General features: G+C 36.4%; 3 protein-coding genes across 8 annotated transcripts in view; all 3 read left to right on the top strand.

The window, feature by feature from the left end:
- The window catches only part of LOC110114182 (serine/threonine-protein kinase ATG1c-like), a 32,385-nt gene extending 20,456 nt beyond the window's left edge, over positions 1-11,929 (top strand). Inside the window, exons 8-14 of one of the 6 annotated variants that reach the window (XR_003701244.1) lie at positions 5,942-6,014; positions 6,110-6,441; positions 6,523-6,893; positions 8,046-8,334; positions 8,408-8,478; positions 11,201-11,561; positions 11,736-11,929. Coding sequence is in view for 2 of the 6 variants with exons in the window: in XM_020846967.2 (XP_020702626.1) it covers positions 5,942-6,014; positions 6,110-6,441; positions 6,523-6,893; positions 8,046-8,334; positions 8,408-8,478; positions 11,201-11,422 (1,358 nt within the window). In the remaining 4 variants the exon portion in view is untranslated. The other 5 variants (XR_003701243.1, XR_003701245.1, XR_003701246.1 and 2 more) reach the window with 5 other exon arrangements.
- A 5,249-nt stretch (positions 11,930-17,178) lies between these two features.
- LOC110114173 lies at positions 17,179-18,090 on the top strand. Its single transcript, XM_020846957.1, has one exon. It carries the CDS (start codon positions 17,179-17,181, stop codon positions 18,088-18,090), a length of 912 nt encoding a protein of 303 aa, XP_020702616.1.
- A 250-nt stretch (positions 18,091-18,340) lies between these two features.
- LOC110114174 (mannose-specific lectin-like) lies at positions 18,341-18,847 on the top strand. Its single transcript, XM_020846958.1, has one exon. It carries the CDS (start codon positions 18,341-18,343, stop codon positions 18,845-18,847), a length of 507 nt encoding a protein of 168 aa, XP_020702617.1.
- The last annotated feature ends 1,840 nt before the right edge of the window (positions 18,848-20,687 follow it).

Genomic DNA, 20,687 nt, shown 5'->3' with positions numbered 1-20,687 from the left:
TATATATATATATATATATATGAAGTCAAAAAGTGCACAAGACGTAAAGTGACAAGTGATAAATTGTGTGAAATAGAATTAAAATTCAAATATTACAAGAGCAAAACTAACTTGAAATATAGGAATCACATAAAAATATCCTATAACATTAAGTTCAGCTCCGAACTCCTTTCTTAATTTTCTACTCATCCACATTCAATTCTTAAAAAAAGTTGACATAATTGTGAACAACTTGAAAATTATTTGCATTGTCATCAATGAGGGGGTTTTTATTTGAGTTGTTGTCATAATAATCCTGCCTCATCCTGTGGAGTTCCATGCCTCTCAATCTGTTTCTTCTTCATTTATTTTGTTTTCTGTTTCTTCTTCATTTATTTCAATCATATTTTTCTTTTTCATAAATATTTTTCATCAACATAAAGTTAGAATAATACTCCAAAATTTTTAGAGGAGATGGTAGTAGCGCCTGACTTTCAAGTGATTCTTGGCGATGGTTATGGCAAAGACGGTGGGCTAGAGGTCGAGCCAGTTGAGATGAAGTTGTTGTGGCTTGGGAGTGCATGAAGGCATAATTTGGAATTGTGTTGGATTTTAGTTTAGGATTTAGGTAAGTTTTAATAATAAAATATGTAAATCGGTTGAGGCATATGCTTCATGCTAGTAAGGCGAGGCGCGCCTCAAGGCATACCTCATAAAAAAAGCTCGAGGTGTAAGCCTCGAGGTGTTTTTCATTGGAATTGTGTTGAGGCGGGCCTCAAGGCGAGTTTGATATTGCGCAATTTTAAACAATGGAATCTTCCAATATGCTATGTTTTGAGTTCTCCATAAGCACTTTTGGTTTCATTGAGTAATGATTTATTCCATCTTGTTAGTTTGTGTAGTAATGGTAGTTGTAAATACAAGGACATCAACATTTTCATGGAAGTTAAAGTTTCACTTGTAAAAAGACCACTTATAAAAGGGTCGAGATGCTTCAATAAAATATTAGATATTCAATGTCGGACATTTGGCAAATTAAATTTGATGAAACTCAATCAAAGCTCATTTTTCTTAGAATTTTTGTAAGGAACCATTGATATTGCAAGTTGATGTTGAAGTTCTAGTCCAATTTTCATAGTTTTAAAATCACATTCATTAATGTCACGACCTAACCCGAGAGATTGGAATACATCGGCAGGTTTAAATTCTTTCTAATCAACATTACTAGTACTATAACAACAACAACAACAACAACAATAAAAACAACAACAACATCAAGCCTTTATCCCACTATGTGGGGTCGCTTACATGAATCATTTTTCTCAATTGTCCTGTTAAGAGTCAATTCTCATCTAAATCTAATAAAGAAAGTTCATTTCTAATATTTTCTAACCAATTCTTTTTAGGTCTACCTCTACCTTTCTTAACATAAGTCAAATCTAATACATCTATTGATGGGGACATCAGGGCATGGAACGTACATCAGAGGCGTGGTCATCGATCTACGACCACGATCGCGTCGATGTATTTTATGTATTTGTTTTATTATGTTATTTGTTATTTATGAGTATTTATTTTTCCCGTTTTTACCCCTTAAGGAAAGTCGTTTGTAAGCCCTAAGGTCAAGGTCGTCTTTTATCTTTGAGTCCTTTTGTATGAGGCTATTTACGACCCTTATGTTCATCTTCTATAGTTAATGATTGAATGATAAAAAATTTGTGATATTGCTTGAGTTCTTGAGAGACCTTGAGAGTGCTTGGAGAGAGAGAGATCCCTAGGAAAGGGAATTTGGATCACCCACCAACCTTGGAGATGGTCAGGTTCGTGGTTCTTCTTCTTTACCTCGTTGTCAGTTGTCACCCTTTCTTCATCCCATAGCCGCCGGCCAAGGGTTCTCCTGGATCCCTAAGTCGCTGGCCATCTAGCCCCACCAACACCCGTCGCCTAGGTCCCCCACCCCATCCCCTCCCCACGGCCAAACCTACCCCCCGCCGGCCCCCTTGGCTTTTTTCCCCCGCCTATATGCCACCATGCCTTTCCTAAATTAGATTTCATGATTTTGGTAACTCTATTTATGATTGAATTCAAATTTATTTTAATTTCAAATAGTTGCCTAATTTATGAAATCCTATTTTAGGAAACCTACTAAATCCCTTCATATTTAAATTATAAATTAAGATGGGAAGAGATATTTCTTTCCAAACTTAATTCAATAATTTAAGTAAGCATTAAAGACCTCATTAAACACCTCCCTCCCAAGCAAGCCGCCGGCCCTAGCCTCCTTTCCCCTCTTGAGTTCCATTACCTATTCTAGATTGACATAATTAGGACATATTTTGAATTCAAATCCACCTAATTTGAAATTTAAAATATTTCCTAAATTATTAAATCTATTTATGAAAAGTTTCCTAATTGACCCCTAATCAAATCCTAATCAAATTTAAATTAAATTTGAATGAAGCCTTTTGCCTTATGAGGAGTTCTCTTATTTGGAAGGTGTTTAATTCCTCCCCAGTTAACTCCAAACCCTCGTTATAGCTGCTGGCCCCTCTCTCCTTGCCATTAATTCTCCCTCTCTCTTTGGAATAATTTCAAATTCCAAACCCCTAAATCCTCCACACTCAAATCTGAAATTCAAACTTTAGATCTTGATTATTCTCCTCCTCTAACCTAACCCTAATGCCAACGTGTGGCTCCCTACCTATGGCCGGCCATCTCTCCCCCTCTTTCCCTTTGGAATTTGCAAGATGAGTTCCTCTCTCCATAGGAACCTTCAAGGAAGTAGCAACCATCGTCTTCAACACATCAAGTCTTGTCTTCCTCTCTAGTTGAGATTTCAAGGAATATAACAATGATCGCCTTCAACACTGAGAGAAACATCTCTCTCTAGGTAAACCACGACAAGGGTGGATTTCTTCCCCTTTTAATTTTTTTTTCTAATCCCCTAATCTTGTAGGTGATAACGATTCACAAGAAGTTGTGCTTCACCTTTGCCTAAGCTTAGTAAACGTAGGGTTTTGTTTCGCTGTTGTCCAAAACCTAGTAAATGTAGGATTGAGTGTACTTTCAATGCTTCTAATCTTATTGTTAGATTAGGAATTTTGTTGAAAGCTATTTCATTTGCATGTTGTGTAATCTCTTTGTTGTTTTGATACTTCAAGCGCTTATTGTGCAACTTGGCCTAAACAGAAGTGACCGCTCTTATGTTTTATTTTGTCGTTTTAATTTGTTAATAGTTCTAATCATAATTATTTTTATCAAGAAATCGTGCGAGTTCTTATCATATCACTTTAAGCATTGTAGTCCTACATCATCTACTTTCCTAACCGGGTCATCGTAAGGCTGCCGTTTTATGTGACCAAACCTTCTTAGGCAATTCTCTCTAATCTTATATTCCACTGGAGCTACTCCAACCTTTTCACGTATATGCTCATTTCATATCCTGTCTGATGAGGACATCGTCAGCAACTTCGACACATGTACCATTATGAGACGCCGGAGATTGACGGCCACGATCATGAGCTGTATTTTTTGTCATTTTATGTAGTAGTTTATTTTATTTTTTATGTTTTTCCGCTTTTGCCCTCATGGGTATTTAGTCGCTATTGTAGCCCAAGGGGCATTTTAGTCTTTTGTTTTCTTTGTCATTTGAGGCCTATATATATGGCAATTTTCTCATGTAATGGAAGTTTTGATGAATGAAAAATATTACTTTTTGTTCGCTTTGTGAGTGCACTTCTCCTAGAGCTCTTAGTTAGTTCGACGGAGAAACTATATCTCTTTGTGAGTTCTAGATTTCGTCCAAGTTATTTGTGTGGAAATCCGGGTTGAAGATAATTGAGGTTAGTAAATTCGTAGTCGCTCGAATCCCTTGAATTTTCCCTCTCTTCCTCCCCTTGTAATTGCCGCCGCCTAGCCCTGAGCAGTCCAAGCCGCCGGCCAATTGGCTGCCAAATCCCGTCGGCCGGCCACCCCACGCCGTGACCCACCCCTTGCCCTTCCTCTAGCCGCCGGCCGCCCCTTCCATGGAGCTTCAAATTTTGAAATTTCAAATTGTCATGAGCCATTAATTGTTTCCTAATTTAGCTCCTTAATTTACGCCATCAATTTAATTGATTTTCAATTTCGAATTTGAAATTCAAATTGTTTAAATTGATTGCCCTCCTAAATGGAAGTTTTCTCTCCTTAAGAAAACTGAAGTTTTATTTCAGATTTTTGTAAAAATTTGAAATTAAATTGGTGGTCCCCACTTATTCAAAACTCACCCCTCTCTCCTCCTCATGTGGCCGGCCCCCTTAATGGCCTCCTCTCTCTCTCCTAATCACCTTAATAGCTCCACAAAATCAGCCCAAAGTTCACCCTATTGCCACCCTCCATTAACCCCTATTGGAATTAATTTGAATTCTTCAAATTCATTCCCTCCCACACAAAGAAACTGAAATTATTTCAGATTTCATTCAGTTTTATTCCTTGGAGCCTTTCTCTACTCAAACTTCTCAAGTGCTCAAGCCAATCCCACCTTCCTCCACCAACCCGCCACCTTCTTCCCCTCTTTTCCCACTTCTTTTGTGCATCTTCCCGCACGACAAGGATGCATGTCAGAACCCGAATGGAACTTTGGATTTGTACATGACGATCGAGATCAAGTTGACATCCTCCAATCACCGTTCTTTGACGTGGGCTTCGATTTTGACGACACTATTGAAGATTACATCGACCGTATCCATTACACATTAGTTGATGTGATCGACGAGCAAAAGATCAAAGGGACGTTGGATCATCATTGGACGACCGTCATCCTCCACCACTCCGGCCGCCTATCCAAGAACGACGATCTTAGGCTCCTTCTTCCTCGGAGTGACCTCGGTTCTAATGTGGAGACTCTTCTTCCGCTAAAGCCTAGAGTAGTTGAGCGTATGGCCTCCAAAGGTGAAAGTTCTCATTATTAAATCATGGATTCTTGTGTATCGTCGTAGTTTTACAATTGCTCTTTGCGTTTTCTTGAATTGTTTGGGAATCGGCTTTGCTCTTCTTTGCCTAAGCAAGTTAAAAACCAAGAATTCTAAGGATCAATCGTTGTTATAAGTAATAATTTTATTGTAGAAACACTTTGTTAATTTGCTCTCTTTAATTTCCTAACTCCCGCTTTGTTTCACATCACTGTCACTAAGAGTAAAGCTACTCATCCACCTGAGCATCCTCATATCTGCAACACTTAACTTAATATTATGCTTCTCTTTTAATGGCCAACATTCTGCACCATAAAGCATTGCAGGTCTTACCACCCTCTAATAGAATTTTCCCTTAAGTTTGAGAGGGACTTTTCTATCATACAACAAACCCGACACATTCCTCCACTTCAACCATCCAACTATAATTCTACTAATAATATCACCATCTATCATACAACAAGCCCGTGCCTAGTTTAGTTTGTTTTCATTCTAGTGGCTGTGGATACTTAGTACTGGGAATGTGGAGGATGCTGCTGCAAAAGCAGTTAGACCAGTGAATTAGTGCCCATATCGGCCAATTTTGAGTTTTTTCCGAATAATTTTTTGGAGTTGCATAGCTTGCCCCTTTTTTCCAGAAGTTTTGTGCTTATATGCTTTACCTATTATGTTTTTTTTCCTTAATAAACTAAGGCCTCATTTCTAATGGCTAATCATGCTACACATGTTAGTTTTTGACATTCTATCTGCCTATAATGGAAAATAACGTGGACCCCTAATAAATAATGTAGTACAACCACTACTCTACCCACTCCCCATCCTTATTCGTATGAGCATTTATGGAACAATTTTGCTGCAGTACATGTTAGAAATATCAAATAGGTACTGATATGTAATATGGTTGTTCGATCATATGTAATTCTTAGTTATGCTGGAACCTGATATGGATGAGTCAGCATATTACCTTGAAATTTTGTGCCATCCTTAACTTAACCACGTCAAATAAAATCCAGTGGAGCGCTTAACTTTTGAGGAGTTTTTCAACCACCAATTTCTCTCACAATCCAAAGCAGATGAACCGTTGAGGTAAGCATTTTGGCTTGGTGGTTTTCCATAATTTCTTGACTGATGTGTTTGGGTTTTGCTTTCAAGTTTATTAATATTTTTCTTATTCTGAGCAGTGGAACCTCATGTGTTAGAACAGTTGAACGCACGTCTAGACAGACACTGGGTTATCAAGAAGACTGCATGCCTTTTCCTCTAGAAGATAAAGATGGTGGACCTGATCAAAGCCTGACGGCACGAATGAATAGTTCTGTTAGGTCCACTTATGGTTTTCATGTGGGAGCAGATAAAGACTCGTTTAATAAGCCTTCAATGAATTTGGGTGTTCTTTCCAAGCATAGCTTCCCAAATAAAATGGAAACATCTGGTTATTATGAGCATGATTCTTACAGACATTTGAGTGGAAATATGAAGCAAATCAATGCTTCTTCAAAAGGCACCAAACATGGTATAATCCTTTGCTTGTTTGCACGTACTCAACTTTTCTGCTATATGACCTTTACTAAGACTTTTCTTCACGTGTTCTTAGATCACAGATTTATGGATTCATTAGATTTGGTTGATCAGGAATATGTCATGGTTCCTGAACCATCCCTGGAGATGCCATCCTATTCATTAAGCTTTCCAGAGTCGCAAAACTCACCATATAAACTAGATAGCTCGCTGATGGAAACTAAAAAAAATAGTGGATTAAGTGTACCAGTGCCAATTGTAAGTGCTGCAATCACTAAGATCAATACCATTGGAAGCCTGGAAAGTCACAGCTCACCAATTTCTGGTACGTCTCAAGGATCCTTGGATGTTGGGGATACTTTTGAACAGCCATCAGTTCACTACGTTACAAGAATTAGATCATTGCAACAATGTGGCTCTGTTATATCTGAGTTGGTGAAGGGAGAGGTATGACCCATGGTGGAACCAAATTTGTTTTCTTTCGCATGTGAATGAGTTTCCATTAATCTATGCACTAGAAATCTACATATTATCGAATTTAGCCCTTGGTGCAGGCATTTGGATTCCGGTGTAAAGCTAGTCCTTTTACTCAACTTATGCTTTAACTGAATAGTTCGTTTATGAGAATGACTTGTAGCATTTCCATTGTTCTGTATTCATTTTTATTATTGAGTTTATAGTTTCATGATGTCAGTGGCATTTATCCCTGTAGAATGGAGGAATGGTCTATTCTACCCTGACATAATTCCATGTGCTCACTAACTAAATATTCATCATAGTTGATTTTTTTTTTATATTCATCATAGTTGATATTCCTCTCTACAATCACTAGCTTTTCATCTGTCAACCATCCGTTTTAAAACTAGGTGTTGGGGATTTTTGGATAATTTTAGTCATTTTACGGAGTTAATTAATGCAATTCAAGAGGGAAGTGCATTGGGTGTGTAAATTTTTTGCGCTCTATAATTTCCTTAAGAAACTCTTCTCAACTCAAATCCCATGAAACAAGCACAAAGATAATACTATAGTAATAAATATACACAACATAAAGAAATGCAACAAATAATAAATACATTTAAAAGGGGTGAAAAAACCTTCACAATCTCTTCCTTCAAAAGGGAAGTGTACTCGCACTTTCATAAGGGGAACAACCTCGAAGTTATTGCTAAACAAACTCTGTAGGATACCTTTTCTAAAATGCTCCAACACTTCGATGGTGACTTTGAAGTGAACTATCCTAATAAATAATTTATTTTGTGCTTTTAGGTATTTGAATTGTGCACCTACACTTTGGTGGTGACTACATTTATACCTCAACTTTAAATTTCAAAGGCTCCAAATGCTTAATAAAAGTTCATTGTCTCCATGGTTTAGCCGGAAGTTAGCAAATCATTAGATGATACTACATAGAAGCTTGTTATCATTAGTCATTACTGTGTCGCATGAGCCACGTGGGCTCATAGACTTAAACAATTTTTTGTTGCCCTACAATCTAAGTTCCTTAGGATGTGATTTTCGTTTTGCTTTTAATTTGTTTTGGGCTATGATGTTTAACATATTGTTATTGTTTGGACTGTGATTTTAAAACATGACTTTCAGAGTGAAAATGGGAGACAATTGGAGGCATTCTCTGTTCAGTTAGTACTTCTAGCAATCTGGAAGCAAGCTCTGAACATCTGTCACAGGCAAGCTACTTTTTCTATAGAAGGTTGCCCTTCTCATGAGTTTAAATACCAAGAAAACATAAATGCTTCTCCTAGTGCTAGACACTGCTTTAGAAGCAGTGAGTCTGAAGTGACGGATCTTGTTTCTTCCGAAATTGAGAAAGAATTTCTTCTTTCAGTGGAGCATGCTGAGGAACTTGAAAAGGCCATGGGACAAGTAGATGGTATGACTATTATTTCTTTCTTTGTTATAGATTATATTGTTTGTCGCTCACACCTAGTTTTATCTTTTCACAGAAGCTACAGAGATGCCTGATGCGATTGAGATAATTTACCAAAATGCATTGGCTTTGGGAAGACTTGGTGCTGTGAGCAAAAAAATCTTCTTTTTTGTTTTATGCCATTTATATCATTTTGTTATGGGTTTTATTTATAGTTTCGCATAGCACGTTTCGTCAAGAAATTTTCTATTTGTGATAAATACTCATCTTTCGGTTGTTCATTGCTTGATCTTACTATTTTGGTTGATGTTGTTTATTAAATAATATATTTGACTTTTTGAGGACTTGCCTATTGGTCCTTGCATTTTATGATGGTCTTGTGTAATCTGTCTGGTTCTAAATGTGTGCTTGAGTACAAACGTGACAAAGAAATATGCAAATTGGATTTTGGAAATAATGTCAAAAATTTATCAATAGTTTGCTTAAAAAGTTAGATAACATTTTAGTATATTTACTCGAAGAAATATTGATGCAATGCAAGAAATGCATACAAAATAATTTTAGCGTGCTTTTAGAATATTATATTATTTTGTTTTATTTAAGAATTTAATTTCTATTCTATTTTGTTTAACTCTAGTATTATTTTTATTTTGAATTATATGATAAGATTTATAATTTATCTTGATATAAATTCTAGCTTCAATTTGATTTTGCATTGTAACCCTATTTTTATGAATATATGTTGAATGCACGACATAAATGAATTCAGAATGAAGTTTGAAAGAATCTATGCTCTATTCTCACCTCTCTCTCCCTTCTAAACCAATTTTCTTTCCTATTTCGTCCTAATATCTCTCATAAAAAACTGGTTCTTGAACCCTCTCTCTTCTCTCATCATCCCTTTGAGAGAAATATGCTGCACGAGGTATATGATTTCACCCCCTCAATCTCTTCATTGAATCAAGAGCTCAATTTGTTTCCCCTCTCTAATTCTTCTTCTTCCCAAGTCTTTTACATCCAAATGGGATACTTAAGCTAATTTTAAGAGAAAAGAAGAAAAGGATCAAGAAAAAGATCTATGTAGATTATGTATCAGGGTTGAATTTCATGACATTGTTCTAGAAAAGAATTGGGTTAATAATGCTTATATTCAAGCCATTAAGAATAGATATACAAGAGCTTTAACTAGTGTTCAAACACAAGGTGTTTTGACCAAGTATTTTCCTATTTGAGTTGGATTACATCAAGGATCAGTCTTTAAGCCCTTTTTTTTTTTTGCTTTAGTCATGGATGTTCTCACTAGACATTTGTAAGAGGTTGTACATTGATGTATGTTTTTTGCTAATAATATTCTTCCTGTTAATAAGACTAGAGAGGGAGTTGAAGGCAAACTTGAATTATGGAGGTCAACCTTAGAGTATAAAGGTTTTCATTTGAGTTAATCTAAAATTGAATATATGGAGTGTAATTTTAATAATAATATATCTAGTGGGGGAATTGTGACTTTGACGATCAAGTAATTAACAAGAGTACATTTTAGATTTATTGGGTCTATTGTTCAGAGTGATAGTGAAATAGATGGGGATATTATTAGTAGAATTCAAGTTGGATTGTTGAAGTGGAGGAATGCATCGGGCTTGTTGTGTAATAGAAACGACCCCCTCAAACTTAAGGAAAATCTATAAGATGGTGGTGAGACCTGCAATACTTTATGGTGTAGAATGTTGGCCATTAAAAGAGAAGCATAATATTAAGTTAAGTGTTGCAGAGATAAGGATGCTTAGGTGGATGAGTGACTTTACTCTTAGAGGTAGGATGCGAAATGAGCATATAAGTGAAAAGGTTGTGTTGAACTCTAAAGCAAATAAAAAAAAATCAAATTAAAAATATGCATACCTGCTCGAAATCCTGTTGAAATTTTGCGTATACGGTTGCCCATTCCCTGTGCATTCCGTGCCGAAATCGCCTCCTCACGTTCGTCTCAATCGCGTGCCAACACTCGCTTTTAAAATGAAGAGAAACAGAACCTTACGCTGCTTCTCCCGCTCATAGGCTACGAGCTTTTGATCGCTCAGTCGAAACTCCTTCCTCCTACTTCGCAAACCGAGACCTCCACAAGCCCTAGCCACCGATTGTAGACCTCGACCAGCCAGATCCACCTCACGACTTGCTCCGATTCCCATAACTGCTGCTCCGTCCTTGTTCTTCTTTGGATCCGAACCACCCAGCCCTCCACAAAGTCGAACCACAGCTCCGTCTTAGATGGTTTGGTTACATAAAACGAAGGCCTTCCGATGACCTAGTTAGGAAAGTAGATATATTAGATTTAAGTTATATAACTTATGTTAAGAAAATGTAGAGGTAGACCTAAAAAGAGATGGTTAGAAAATATTAGAAATAATCTTTCTTTATTAGATTTAAATGAGAATTTGACTCTTAATAGAACACAATGGAGAAAAAAGATTCATGTAGCTGACCCCACATTGTGGAATAAAGGATTGATGTTATTGTTGTTGTTGAATTTCATGATCTTAATTGTATCCAAACCTCTGCCACTTTTCCTTATAGCTTGCCATTACTCATCCCTTGTCACCATTATATATATAAAGTCATGGAAGTTGGCTTACCTAAAATGCACTTATTATACTTAGAAAATACTTCACAAGCATGAAAAGTAACGTGTACATCTACTAATTCTTCATATTCACTTTGGAATCGATATTATAATGTATCGATATATTGATCTGTATGAAATACCTTTTCAATGAAAATGTCTTTTTTTTTAAAGAAAAATCAAATTGTCTGCAAATTACACCCTCAGTTTTTATAGCCCTTTTTATCTAATCAGAAACATTTCTGTTCAATGCAGGTTGATGAGATGATGAAAAATATAGAAAGAGCAGAGGATCGCTACTCAAAAGCGGTGTGTTTACTACACTTCCTTCTGGTGGAAGCACCATCCCTCGCTCTCAACCCGCCACTCTCCTTGACAAGCTCTGATCAACTCCGCCTCCGGACTTACATTGATATCATTAGCAATAGACACTGCCAGTCCCGCTCACAAAGAATAGCCCTCCTCAATGAACGCTAGCCAGTTAATTCATTTTTCGACCACCCTTCAAAGAAAAAAAAAAGTACAGTGATTATTTGACCAGTGGCTTTGTGTTCTGGTGCGATTTGTTGTTTGTAGATGGCAATAGTTTGGTGGTTCAAATGTTCAGCAACTTTAGGTAATCATCTTATGCTTGCTTGATTTTAGTTTGATTATGTAATTTATAGCCCTAATTTTTTTTTCTTTGTTCTTGACATCTATAGCTGACTATCATGTTAAGAGTGGCAGGTAGTTTATCTGAAGTGTGCCATGAAACATAATTTCTTGAATCTAATATATTGGATTCGTGCAGGATAAATTGCCTTGATTGTGATATAAAAATATGTAAGAAAGAAAGAAATGTATGTTGAATAAAGATAGACGCTAAAAAAATTTATGTGTTCGTCTGTCTACTGCATGGAAGCATGGGGTATTAAGCTCTTTACACCATTCGAATTACAGCCTCAAATACTTTTTGAATCTGTGCCTATTATTGTGATAAAAAGGTGAAAATTCGTGGATGTTAGTGTTGTTAAATTAAGGCTTCATTTCATCAAATTTATTACTACTGTCAAAATAACATGATAATACAGATCTACAATATTGAATTGATAATATAGCTTTACAGCTAAAATAATGTGATTGGCTCATGCAAGTATTCACTTCAAAAAAATTAACTAGGGCAGCTGTACATCTCTTTGCTATACAGCTGCATCCTAAATTTTATGAAATTTATTTTAATAGTACATTTTAATATATTTTTTTGGATTTAACACGTGTACAATAAAGTTCAGCATGTGAAAAATCTTTATATATATATATATATAAGTCGCATGTTGAACGGGAGAATTGTAAAATTGATGTAAGTCGCCGGTTCAAAAAGTGACTTTGGCGATTTTAAAATTTTTAAATTTCGTTGGTATTTAGTTTAAAAATTTGCCCAGGACTTTAACACCTCTAGGAAGAAATTTTAGATTTGTTCTCTCTTCCAAGGCGCATTTCAAACATAATTAATCATTCATTTTTTCATGATTTCCTGATGCTTGCAATCTAAATCAAGGAGAACACCAAAGGAACCATCCAGCAGCTACGGCAGTTTTCTCTGTTTTTCTTGTACCGTGCTCTTACACTTTTGAATATTTTTTATGTTTTTTTTATATCATCAAAATATGAAAAACCCTAAAGACGAAGAAAAAATATTTTATCATAGATGGAGAAATATTAATTAGAAATACAGTTGATTATAATAGCTCCGTGTTCGACTGTGATCTGCTAGGGCTCTGCCCTAGCTATCGGGCTCAGCTCTCCCGGCGGTGGCCTCCCGCTCTCAATGGCGTTTCTCTTCAGGTGTTCTCTATCTTTTCTCTTCCGTCATTTGTTCGTTTTCTTCGGGCTTTTATGCTCGTACAACTGCTAGGGTTCTGCTTTGCCTTGTCCGTGATTATTTGCGGATATGATTGTCCGCCTCACCGATTCCTTTTTTTAAATGGGTTGTCCTCCTCTCCGTCATTCAAAGATGCTCGAGCTAATGACTCTCATTCTTCGAGTTTCTCGGATCTTAAAATTTCTTTCCACCACGGTATGTCGCTGCTCTGGATTTTGGAAGGTGAAATTTTAGCTCTTGCTGCACCTTTTGAGTTCGCCTTAGCTGGAAAATTTCCGTCTTGCCATCCACTTGAGGCTATTTGCAATTTTTTTTTTCGATTTGAACTTATCTGTGAGGTTTCGGTAACCATTCTCAATTTGAGGAATGTGTTGATTAAGTTGGTTAATGATTTAGATTATTGTAGGTGTTTGCTCACCGGTCTTACTTTGTGAACAATTGTTTTATGAAGTTATTCAAGTGGCCTTGTATGTTTGATGTTGAGGTGGAATCTCCCATAATCCCCATTTGAGTGTCTTTTCCCCATCTTAGACTGCACCTATTCTCACCTCGTATCCTTAATGGTTTAGGTTCCCTCTTTGGCCGGCCTCTTAAAACCGTTCATGCCATTGCTTGTGGCTCTAGGCCATCAGTTGCTCGATTTCTCGTTGAGTTGGATATTACCAAACACTATCCTGACCGGGTGTAGGGTTGTCCCAAAAATTTGGGTTATAGTCATGCGATTGTCATGGAAGAATTCCCTTCTTATTGTTCGCATTGTAAATCTCTTAGCCATTTGATGGTGGAATGTAGTACCCTAAACCATATTCCTCCTATTGTTCCCTCTCTTAATGCGGGTATTGAGGGTGTTTTGTCAACCACTTTGGAGCAAGTCAGTGATAAGGTGGATTTGAATCTATAAAATGAGGTTGTTATTGTTGGTGAGGGTCATTTAGAAATTTCTTCTGATGCTTGTAGCTTGGGTTTGCCCGATTCTATGGTTTCCCTTGCGACTGCTTTGGTTTGTGATGTTGGGCTTCCTAAGCCAATGGTTTTAGCCTCTGATGGTTTGGATGCTGATGGTTTGAAGGAAGTGGATTCTCATATCGTTATTTCTGATTATCTCATACGAGAAGTTGATGATTCTCTAGCTGTTATTGGGTTGAATTCTTTGTGTTTTACTCTAATTGTCTCTCATATTTTGGAAGTGGTTAAACATGGAATTGTGTTGTGTTAACACAATGGTAGTAAATGATTCATTAAGTGAAATGCCTAATGTTGATGTTGAACCTATTATGTCCTCTTCTTCATTTATAATTTTTGATTGCACGGTTGAGATCCCTATTTCTATTATTTCTAATGAGGATTTAAAAGCTTAATTGGATATGCCTTTGCGTGATTCTTGTGTGAACCAGTCGGATTGGCTTGAAGATCACTTGTCCCCGCTTGGAGAGGGTGAGGGGGAGGATTTGGAGGTGGTCGAGGAGGATTTTGATGCTTTGTTTAACTTGAATGTGAATCACATAGTTGAGAAGGCCTTCTCCCATAGAGGTGGTAAACGTCGGGGGCGTAAAACCAAAAGGAAGTAACTATGGTTGTTCTCTTTTCGTTGGGGACCTTCTTTTGAGTTGTTGGTCATTCTGTGTCACTTTGTTGGATGGTTAGAGTTCGGGTTTTTGATGTTGTGCTTGGTTTTATTTTGGGTGGATGTGGTGTTGGGGATTGGATTAGCGGTTGCTGCATTTTTTATGGGCAATGATGTGGCGAGTTTTTGCTCTCCACATGGACTGCTTAGGCTTGTTGGCAACCATTGGTGGTGACTCAGATTGTTATATTTGGTGGTCTTATTTGTGTTGTTTCTTCTTCTCTTAGTTGCTTCTTGGTGGATTGTTGCTGGTATCTACCTATGGATGGTCCTGGCCCTAACGTCTGGGTGGTTGCAGGAACTTTGTGCCAATTTTGAACCAGGCTGGCTATCTCGTCTTTTCTGTTTTTTGCGGTGTTTTTTTTAGTAGTTAGATTAGTTGTAACCTCTTTTTTTATTGGAATAAAATCATCCTTTCTTTAAAAAAATAAAAAAATCATAGATGGAGAAATATTTTACAACAAAATTGATGAATAATATATTTTGAACGGTTTTGAAGAAATATTAAGTAAATATATATAATTTCAAAAAAAAAAATGTAACTTAGCACACAAATGCCATTCATTTTATTTATCCTTACAGTAGTTGTCTAATCAAGAATCTAGCTAGATCTAGAAATGAGCTTGGAGAGCTATATATCATACTAAGCTGGCAATAAAAACTCTTGTAAAAAATTTAACTTCCAAAAGTTTAGGTTTCATTTCAAAGACTTAATACTGAGGAAACATACCATCAAACCAAACAAATCAATAAAAACGTAAGATCCAATACCACACATAAAAAAAAAAGTTACAATTTATTATCAATACAACAATACCTCAAATAGATATTTATTCTTATAATTCTGACAACACATTCATGAACCTAAAACCTTAAAAGATGAACTATTCTGTGTGGATGCCGAACGTCGTCTAGAGCCCAATGAAAATGTGCCATGTCACCCCCTTACTCGATACCGCGGCTCGGTACTAAATGACGTGATTGCACCTGATTCTCCTCTGGACAGTAAGCTATATCCGATGTCCGCACAGAATGATCTCTCTTGCTTGTCCAAGCCCTCAAGTATTTCACGCAGTCACAGTGGCCCATAATGGGCTGCTGTAGATTGCCAGGTCACGATCTCGTTGGATGACAAGAGCATAATTACCAACTGTACCATTAGTTTTGGTTTCCCAAACGACCTTCTGCTTATCATCATGGATGATGAGATTGCCATCAGTCTGCATGGTGAGCTCACATCCTGTGCCTTTGCCTTGCGTAGAGGAAAGCCATACAACTTGACCCGCTGGTCCATAAAGAACAAGATTGCAATCTTCTTGCATTTTTAAATTGTAATTAGCATCTGAAATATTCTCACCAGTTTTGAGTTTATCACCGGATAAAAGGTGGTTCTCAGCTCTGCCACCAATTGCAAGAAGGCCGATGGTGATGACGACCATCGCCATGAGGAAGGAGGAGCGGAAAGATATCTCAATGGCAGCCATGGATGCTCCTCCTAAGTGATTGAGATTAGGTTGCATTTGCTGCTTGGAGTTCTCAGCTCATTTATAGATGAATATATGATGATGATTGCCGGCTAGATTGTGATGATCAACATTGACTTGGTTAAAATGGTTCTCTTTTTGAATTGTTTATTTGGCAAAAGACCGTAACATTTTGCTTTCTTCTTTCTTAGAAATATAGGGTTTTCAACAAGTTCTCTAGTTTGCAACATTTGGCACCTCTGTTATTGCGGAGACTTGTTCTCATTTACAGAAACTTCTGAAATTTGAATAACATAATAGTATGTAAATTATATCATCATTGCTCTAGAGAAGTTGATTTTTGTGATATTTTTGATATAATTTAGAATGTTTTGAGTAAATATTAAAATTTTGTATAGATTTTCCAGAGCTGTTACCATGAAATTCAGAGGGAGTTGTTGGTGGTATATAATCTGTAAATGTTCAAGGACTCCATCAGCGGTTTATTATATTGATGATTGTTTATTTAAGGCTATTGCTAGCTAATATTATATTCTCATTTCAAATTTTCAATTACATAGCAATTTGTCAGGTCTAAATTTGAATAGATGAACTATTCAATGGAAGATGATAACGGTTCAATATTTTCTTAAGGTTTCATTTAAGACAATTTTCTTATTATTTTTTAAAATAATTCTTAGTTTAATAATTATTTTAATTAGAAATTTTTATGCTGAAAAGTTACTTTTAAAAATAGTAAAAAAGTTGTCACAAACCAAGCATAAATTTGATGTCAGACTTCTACCATATGAGAGATTATTCTGTGTGGACACTGGACGGGAAGCATCGTCCGGTTTTGTCTCAGTGAATAGTAAAAGCGCACCTAGACAAATTGGACGGTGCTACCCGTTCGATGTCCGCACAGAATAATTCATCCTTCCATAGGGGCAATAAATATTGAAAAAAAAGGCAAATCACATTATTACAATTTTTTTTAATAAAATAAATATCAAATTATCAAATCAAAATAAATCTAATAATTTCTCTTATATTTCTCATACATTTCTCTCAAATTAAAATAAATTTAAAATCCATTCTAATTTAAATTTAACCCAAATTTTTTTCTTTGTGATTTTTTTATTTAAAAAATCTAAATCTAAAAGAACAGCATTAAAAGCTAATATGCCGGTTAATAGGCATAAGTAAATGGGTTCTATCATAAGCTCGCGCGATGCCCTAGCCACCTCTTTTTCGTCTCCGGCTCTTCTCCGGCGCCGAGCTTCCGATGGCTAATAAACGGTTAGATCCCGGTTTTTTGGTGGGTAAGCATTCGAAATCTTTCAAAGATGCTTTGTCTAGTGTTGAAGCTTCAAATAGTTTTCCGGATTTTCGTTTTTCTACGATCCGAGGGTTGCCGGCTTTGTGGTTTTCTGATGAAGAATTTATGCATCTAGCCAAACCTTTTGAATTTGCTTTGGTGGGGAAATTTCCTATTAAGCGTCCGGATTTAGACTCTATCCGAAAATTTTTCTTTAACCTAAAATTGTCCGGTGATTTCTCTGTCACTGTGCTGGATCAATCAAACGTTCTGATTAAGCTCTCGAATGATCTTGATTATGGAAGGATTTTCGCTCATCGCTCTTATTTTGTGTTTGGTTGTTTCATGAAAATCATCAAATGGTCTCCTCTTCTGGATTTGTCGGAGGAATCTCCTATCGTTCCTGTCTGGGTCTCTTTTCCTGGTCTGCGCCCGCATCTTTTCTCCCCCCAAATCATGTTTGGTTTGGGATCAATCCTTGGTCGCCCTATTCAAACTGATAATGCTACTGCTGTGGGTTCTCGACCTTCAGTAGCTCGTCTTCTTGTAGAATTGGATATCTCCAAATCTCACCCTGATTCGGTTTGGCTGGGTCCGGAGAATTTAGGTTATGTTCAAAAAATTGTTTATGAAGGTTTGCCTAATTACTGTTTACATTGCAAGGCCGTGGGGCATAAACGAACGGAATGCATTAAGCTTTTCCCCAATCTTTGTCCTAATGTCAATGTTGTTCCCTCGGTGGCTGATCCGAATCTTAATCCTGCTGGGACCTCAGTCAAGCCTATTACTTCTAATATTTCCCCTCTTTCTGCTTGTGATATGGTTAATGTTGAAATTCCTCTTCAGTTATTCAAATTTAACAAGCGAAAACGTAAATGAAATAGATTATTCAGCCATGACTACATCAAACTACTAAATTTTGCCTAATAACAACATAAACGACAAAATCATCACAAACTTATTACCTAACTGTAGCGTGAAATTTAACTATTCAATCGGCTTCCTTGCGCCAAATGGTGGCCAACAGATAAATGTTCGCCGGCAGCAATTCTATCATCTCGCTACGTCTATAAATGAAAGCCAAAGCTTTTCAGAATACACGCCTCAATCAGCACATATTGCATCATCCATGGGCGCAAATTTGATCTTCTTCCGCTATGTTTTCCTCTTTCTCGTGGCCAGATTTCTAGTGACTGAAGCTGCAGAATATAACCATTTGTTGGTTGGCGATACGCTTAAAATTGGCGAAAAGCTGACGGAAGGTAATTATAACTTGATTATGCAACCAGATTGTAATCTTGTCCTCTACCAAGAAAACCCAAACGAAACAGTATGGTCCAGCAAGACCGCCGGCCAGGGCAATATGTGCGCGGCAACTTTGAAGACCGATGGAAACTTTGTCATCACTGATAAAAACGGAACTGTCGTAGGGCTAACTGCAACTAACAATACAGGGAGTTTTTATGTTTTTGTTCTGCAACGAAATCGCAACGTTGTGCTCTACAGTAAGGCGATATGGAGTTCGGTGACAAATATTGATGATCAGTCTTCTGGATCAAATAACCAAGCGATAGAATGGCGTTGGTTGAAGGGACTGATGCTTTTGGTGGCTTGCATTTGTGCGATACTGTTCTAATTTTATTTTTTTGGGGTTTATTGAGATCTTGGATTAACAGTATTGTAAGTTTATGTTTTTTGGTTTAAATGAAGGCTTCTTATATGTTTGATTAATAAGGTCTTGGTATGTATCGGACTTCGTCGAATATTTGTTGGTTATTAAGGGTTGTGTGTGCTGTTCTCGATAAGAAAAAAATAGCGGAAATTTTTCTCAAAATTTGAATTTTAACATAAGATTGTATATCATCAAAAAATTATCTAGATAAGGCACGGATCTGGAAGCAAAATCAAGTTGGAAATTTCAAAAATTAAACTCAGGATCTTATGAACTTTGATTTCAGCAAACTTATAGTTGAACTGAACGTCTCGGAAATACGAATCCAACGACACAAAATTCGACTCAATTCGAGCACAACTGGGTTCAAATCTAAGACCCGAAGCTCATTTGAAAAGTTCAAGCTATAAATTGAATAACCAAACGATTTTAAAAGGTGTCATGCTTATAGTCAAATTGAGAGTCTCTAAGAGACAAATCCATTGAGCCCAAGATCATCAAATTATGATATCATTAAGACATTCAAATGCCAAGTAATCGGTCTACAATCAAGGGGATCAACATCATCCGTCCATTCAAACCACTCCCAACATACCTTTGTTCTCCATTCTATTTATTGGTCATACGACTCTCAGAAAATTATAAATTGACCTCTCATTCCTCATGGAAGGGGACTTAAGCAAGGAAGAGAAGGAAGAGAGAGAGAGAAACTAGAGTTCTCTTATCACTGGACTCCTCGACCACCGTTGGACTTTCGCCCGACCACCGACTTAAGCCGGACTTCCGCCCAACCGCCGATTGACGCAGACTTCCACCCGATCACCGACTAACGCCGAATTTTCGCCCGACCACCAAACGTCGTCGGATTTTTGTCCGATCTTCGTTCGTCATGAGATTCTAAACCAACGGTTGACCATTGTAATATGATCATCCTCAATTTCAAGGATGAACCTATCACTTGTAATATATTCAAAGACTAGTGAAATTATTTCAACTTGGCGTGACTCCATGATTTTCTCCTTTTTTAGAGTTTTTCACGTAAAAAATATTATGGTTCTTTTTATGTTTTGGATATACATACAATGCTGATACGTAAAATTTTAACTATATCGCTGCGTATATTCTAGCCCGCAACAATTACATGTTACAAATTTTGTGATGAATAGAGTATTTAATATCTTAATTTTATTCAAATATTCAGTGACATATTCAAAATTTTTTCTTGTGGCTGCACAAATTATCAATTTTAAAAATACCTCAACCTTTTTCGTGCATACTCGGAAACTACATTGTTAGTTTGAAAAAAGTTTTTGTTGGAGTTATTATCATAAAAAAAATTTAAATTATCTTATAGAGAAAAACTTACAATGGATAGCATCAATTATTCATATTCTATTTACATGTCTACTACAATTTTTTTTTTCTCTTGAGTCTTTATATTTTTCTTCTCCACTAATTGTTATACAAGCTATTCAAATTATTTTCTTCATAACTATAAAATAAAAAAATAAAAATATATATCATATAACGATCTACAATTAAATAAAAAGAATATACTTATTTTAATAATATAATTATATTTTAAAAAATTAAATAGCAATCCAAATATGAATATTTTAACTTGAATCGAAGATTACAATCCTCCTATCAATGGCATGCACAACTTTAATTTACTGGATTCGCTTCTTTAAAATTCATGTGAAAGAGATGCGAAATAAAAAAAAAAAAAAGCTTGGTTGGAGATGAGTTATTATATTTTGAAGTAAAAAATGAATTTTCCCGTTTGGAGATGCCCTAAAGATGA

Source organism: Dendrobium catenatum, unplaced genomic scaffold, assembly GCF_001605985.2.
Source record: "Dendrobium catenatum unplaced genomic scaffold, ASM160598v2 fragScaff_scaffold_716, whole genome shotgun sequence".
Taxonomy (NCBI): Eukaryota; Viridiplantae; Streptophyta; class Magnoliopsida; order Asparagales; family Orchidaceae; genus Dendrobium; species Dendrobium catenatum.
The sequence above is the reverse complement of the archived record's forward strand: the minus strand, read 5'-3'. Positions and strand labels throughout refer to the sequence as shown.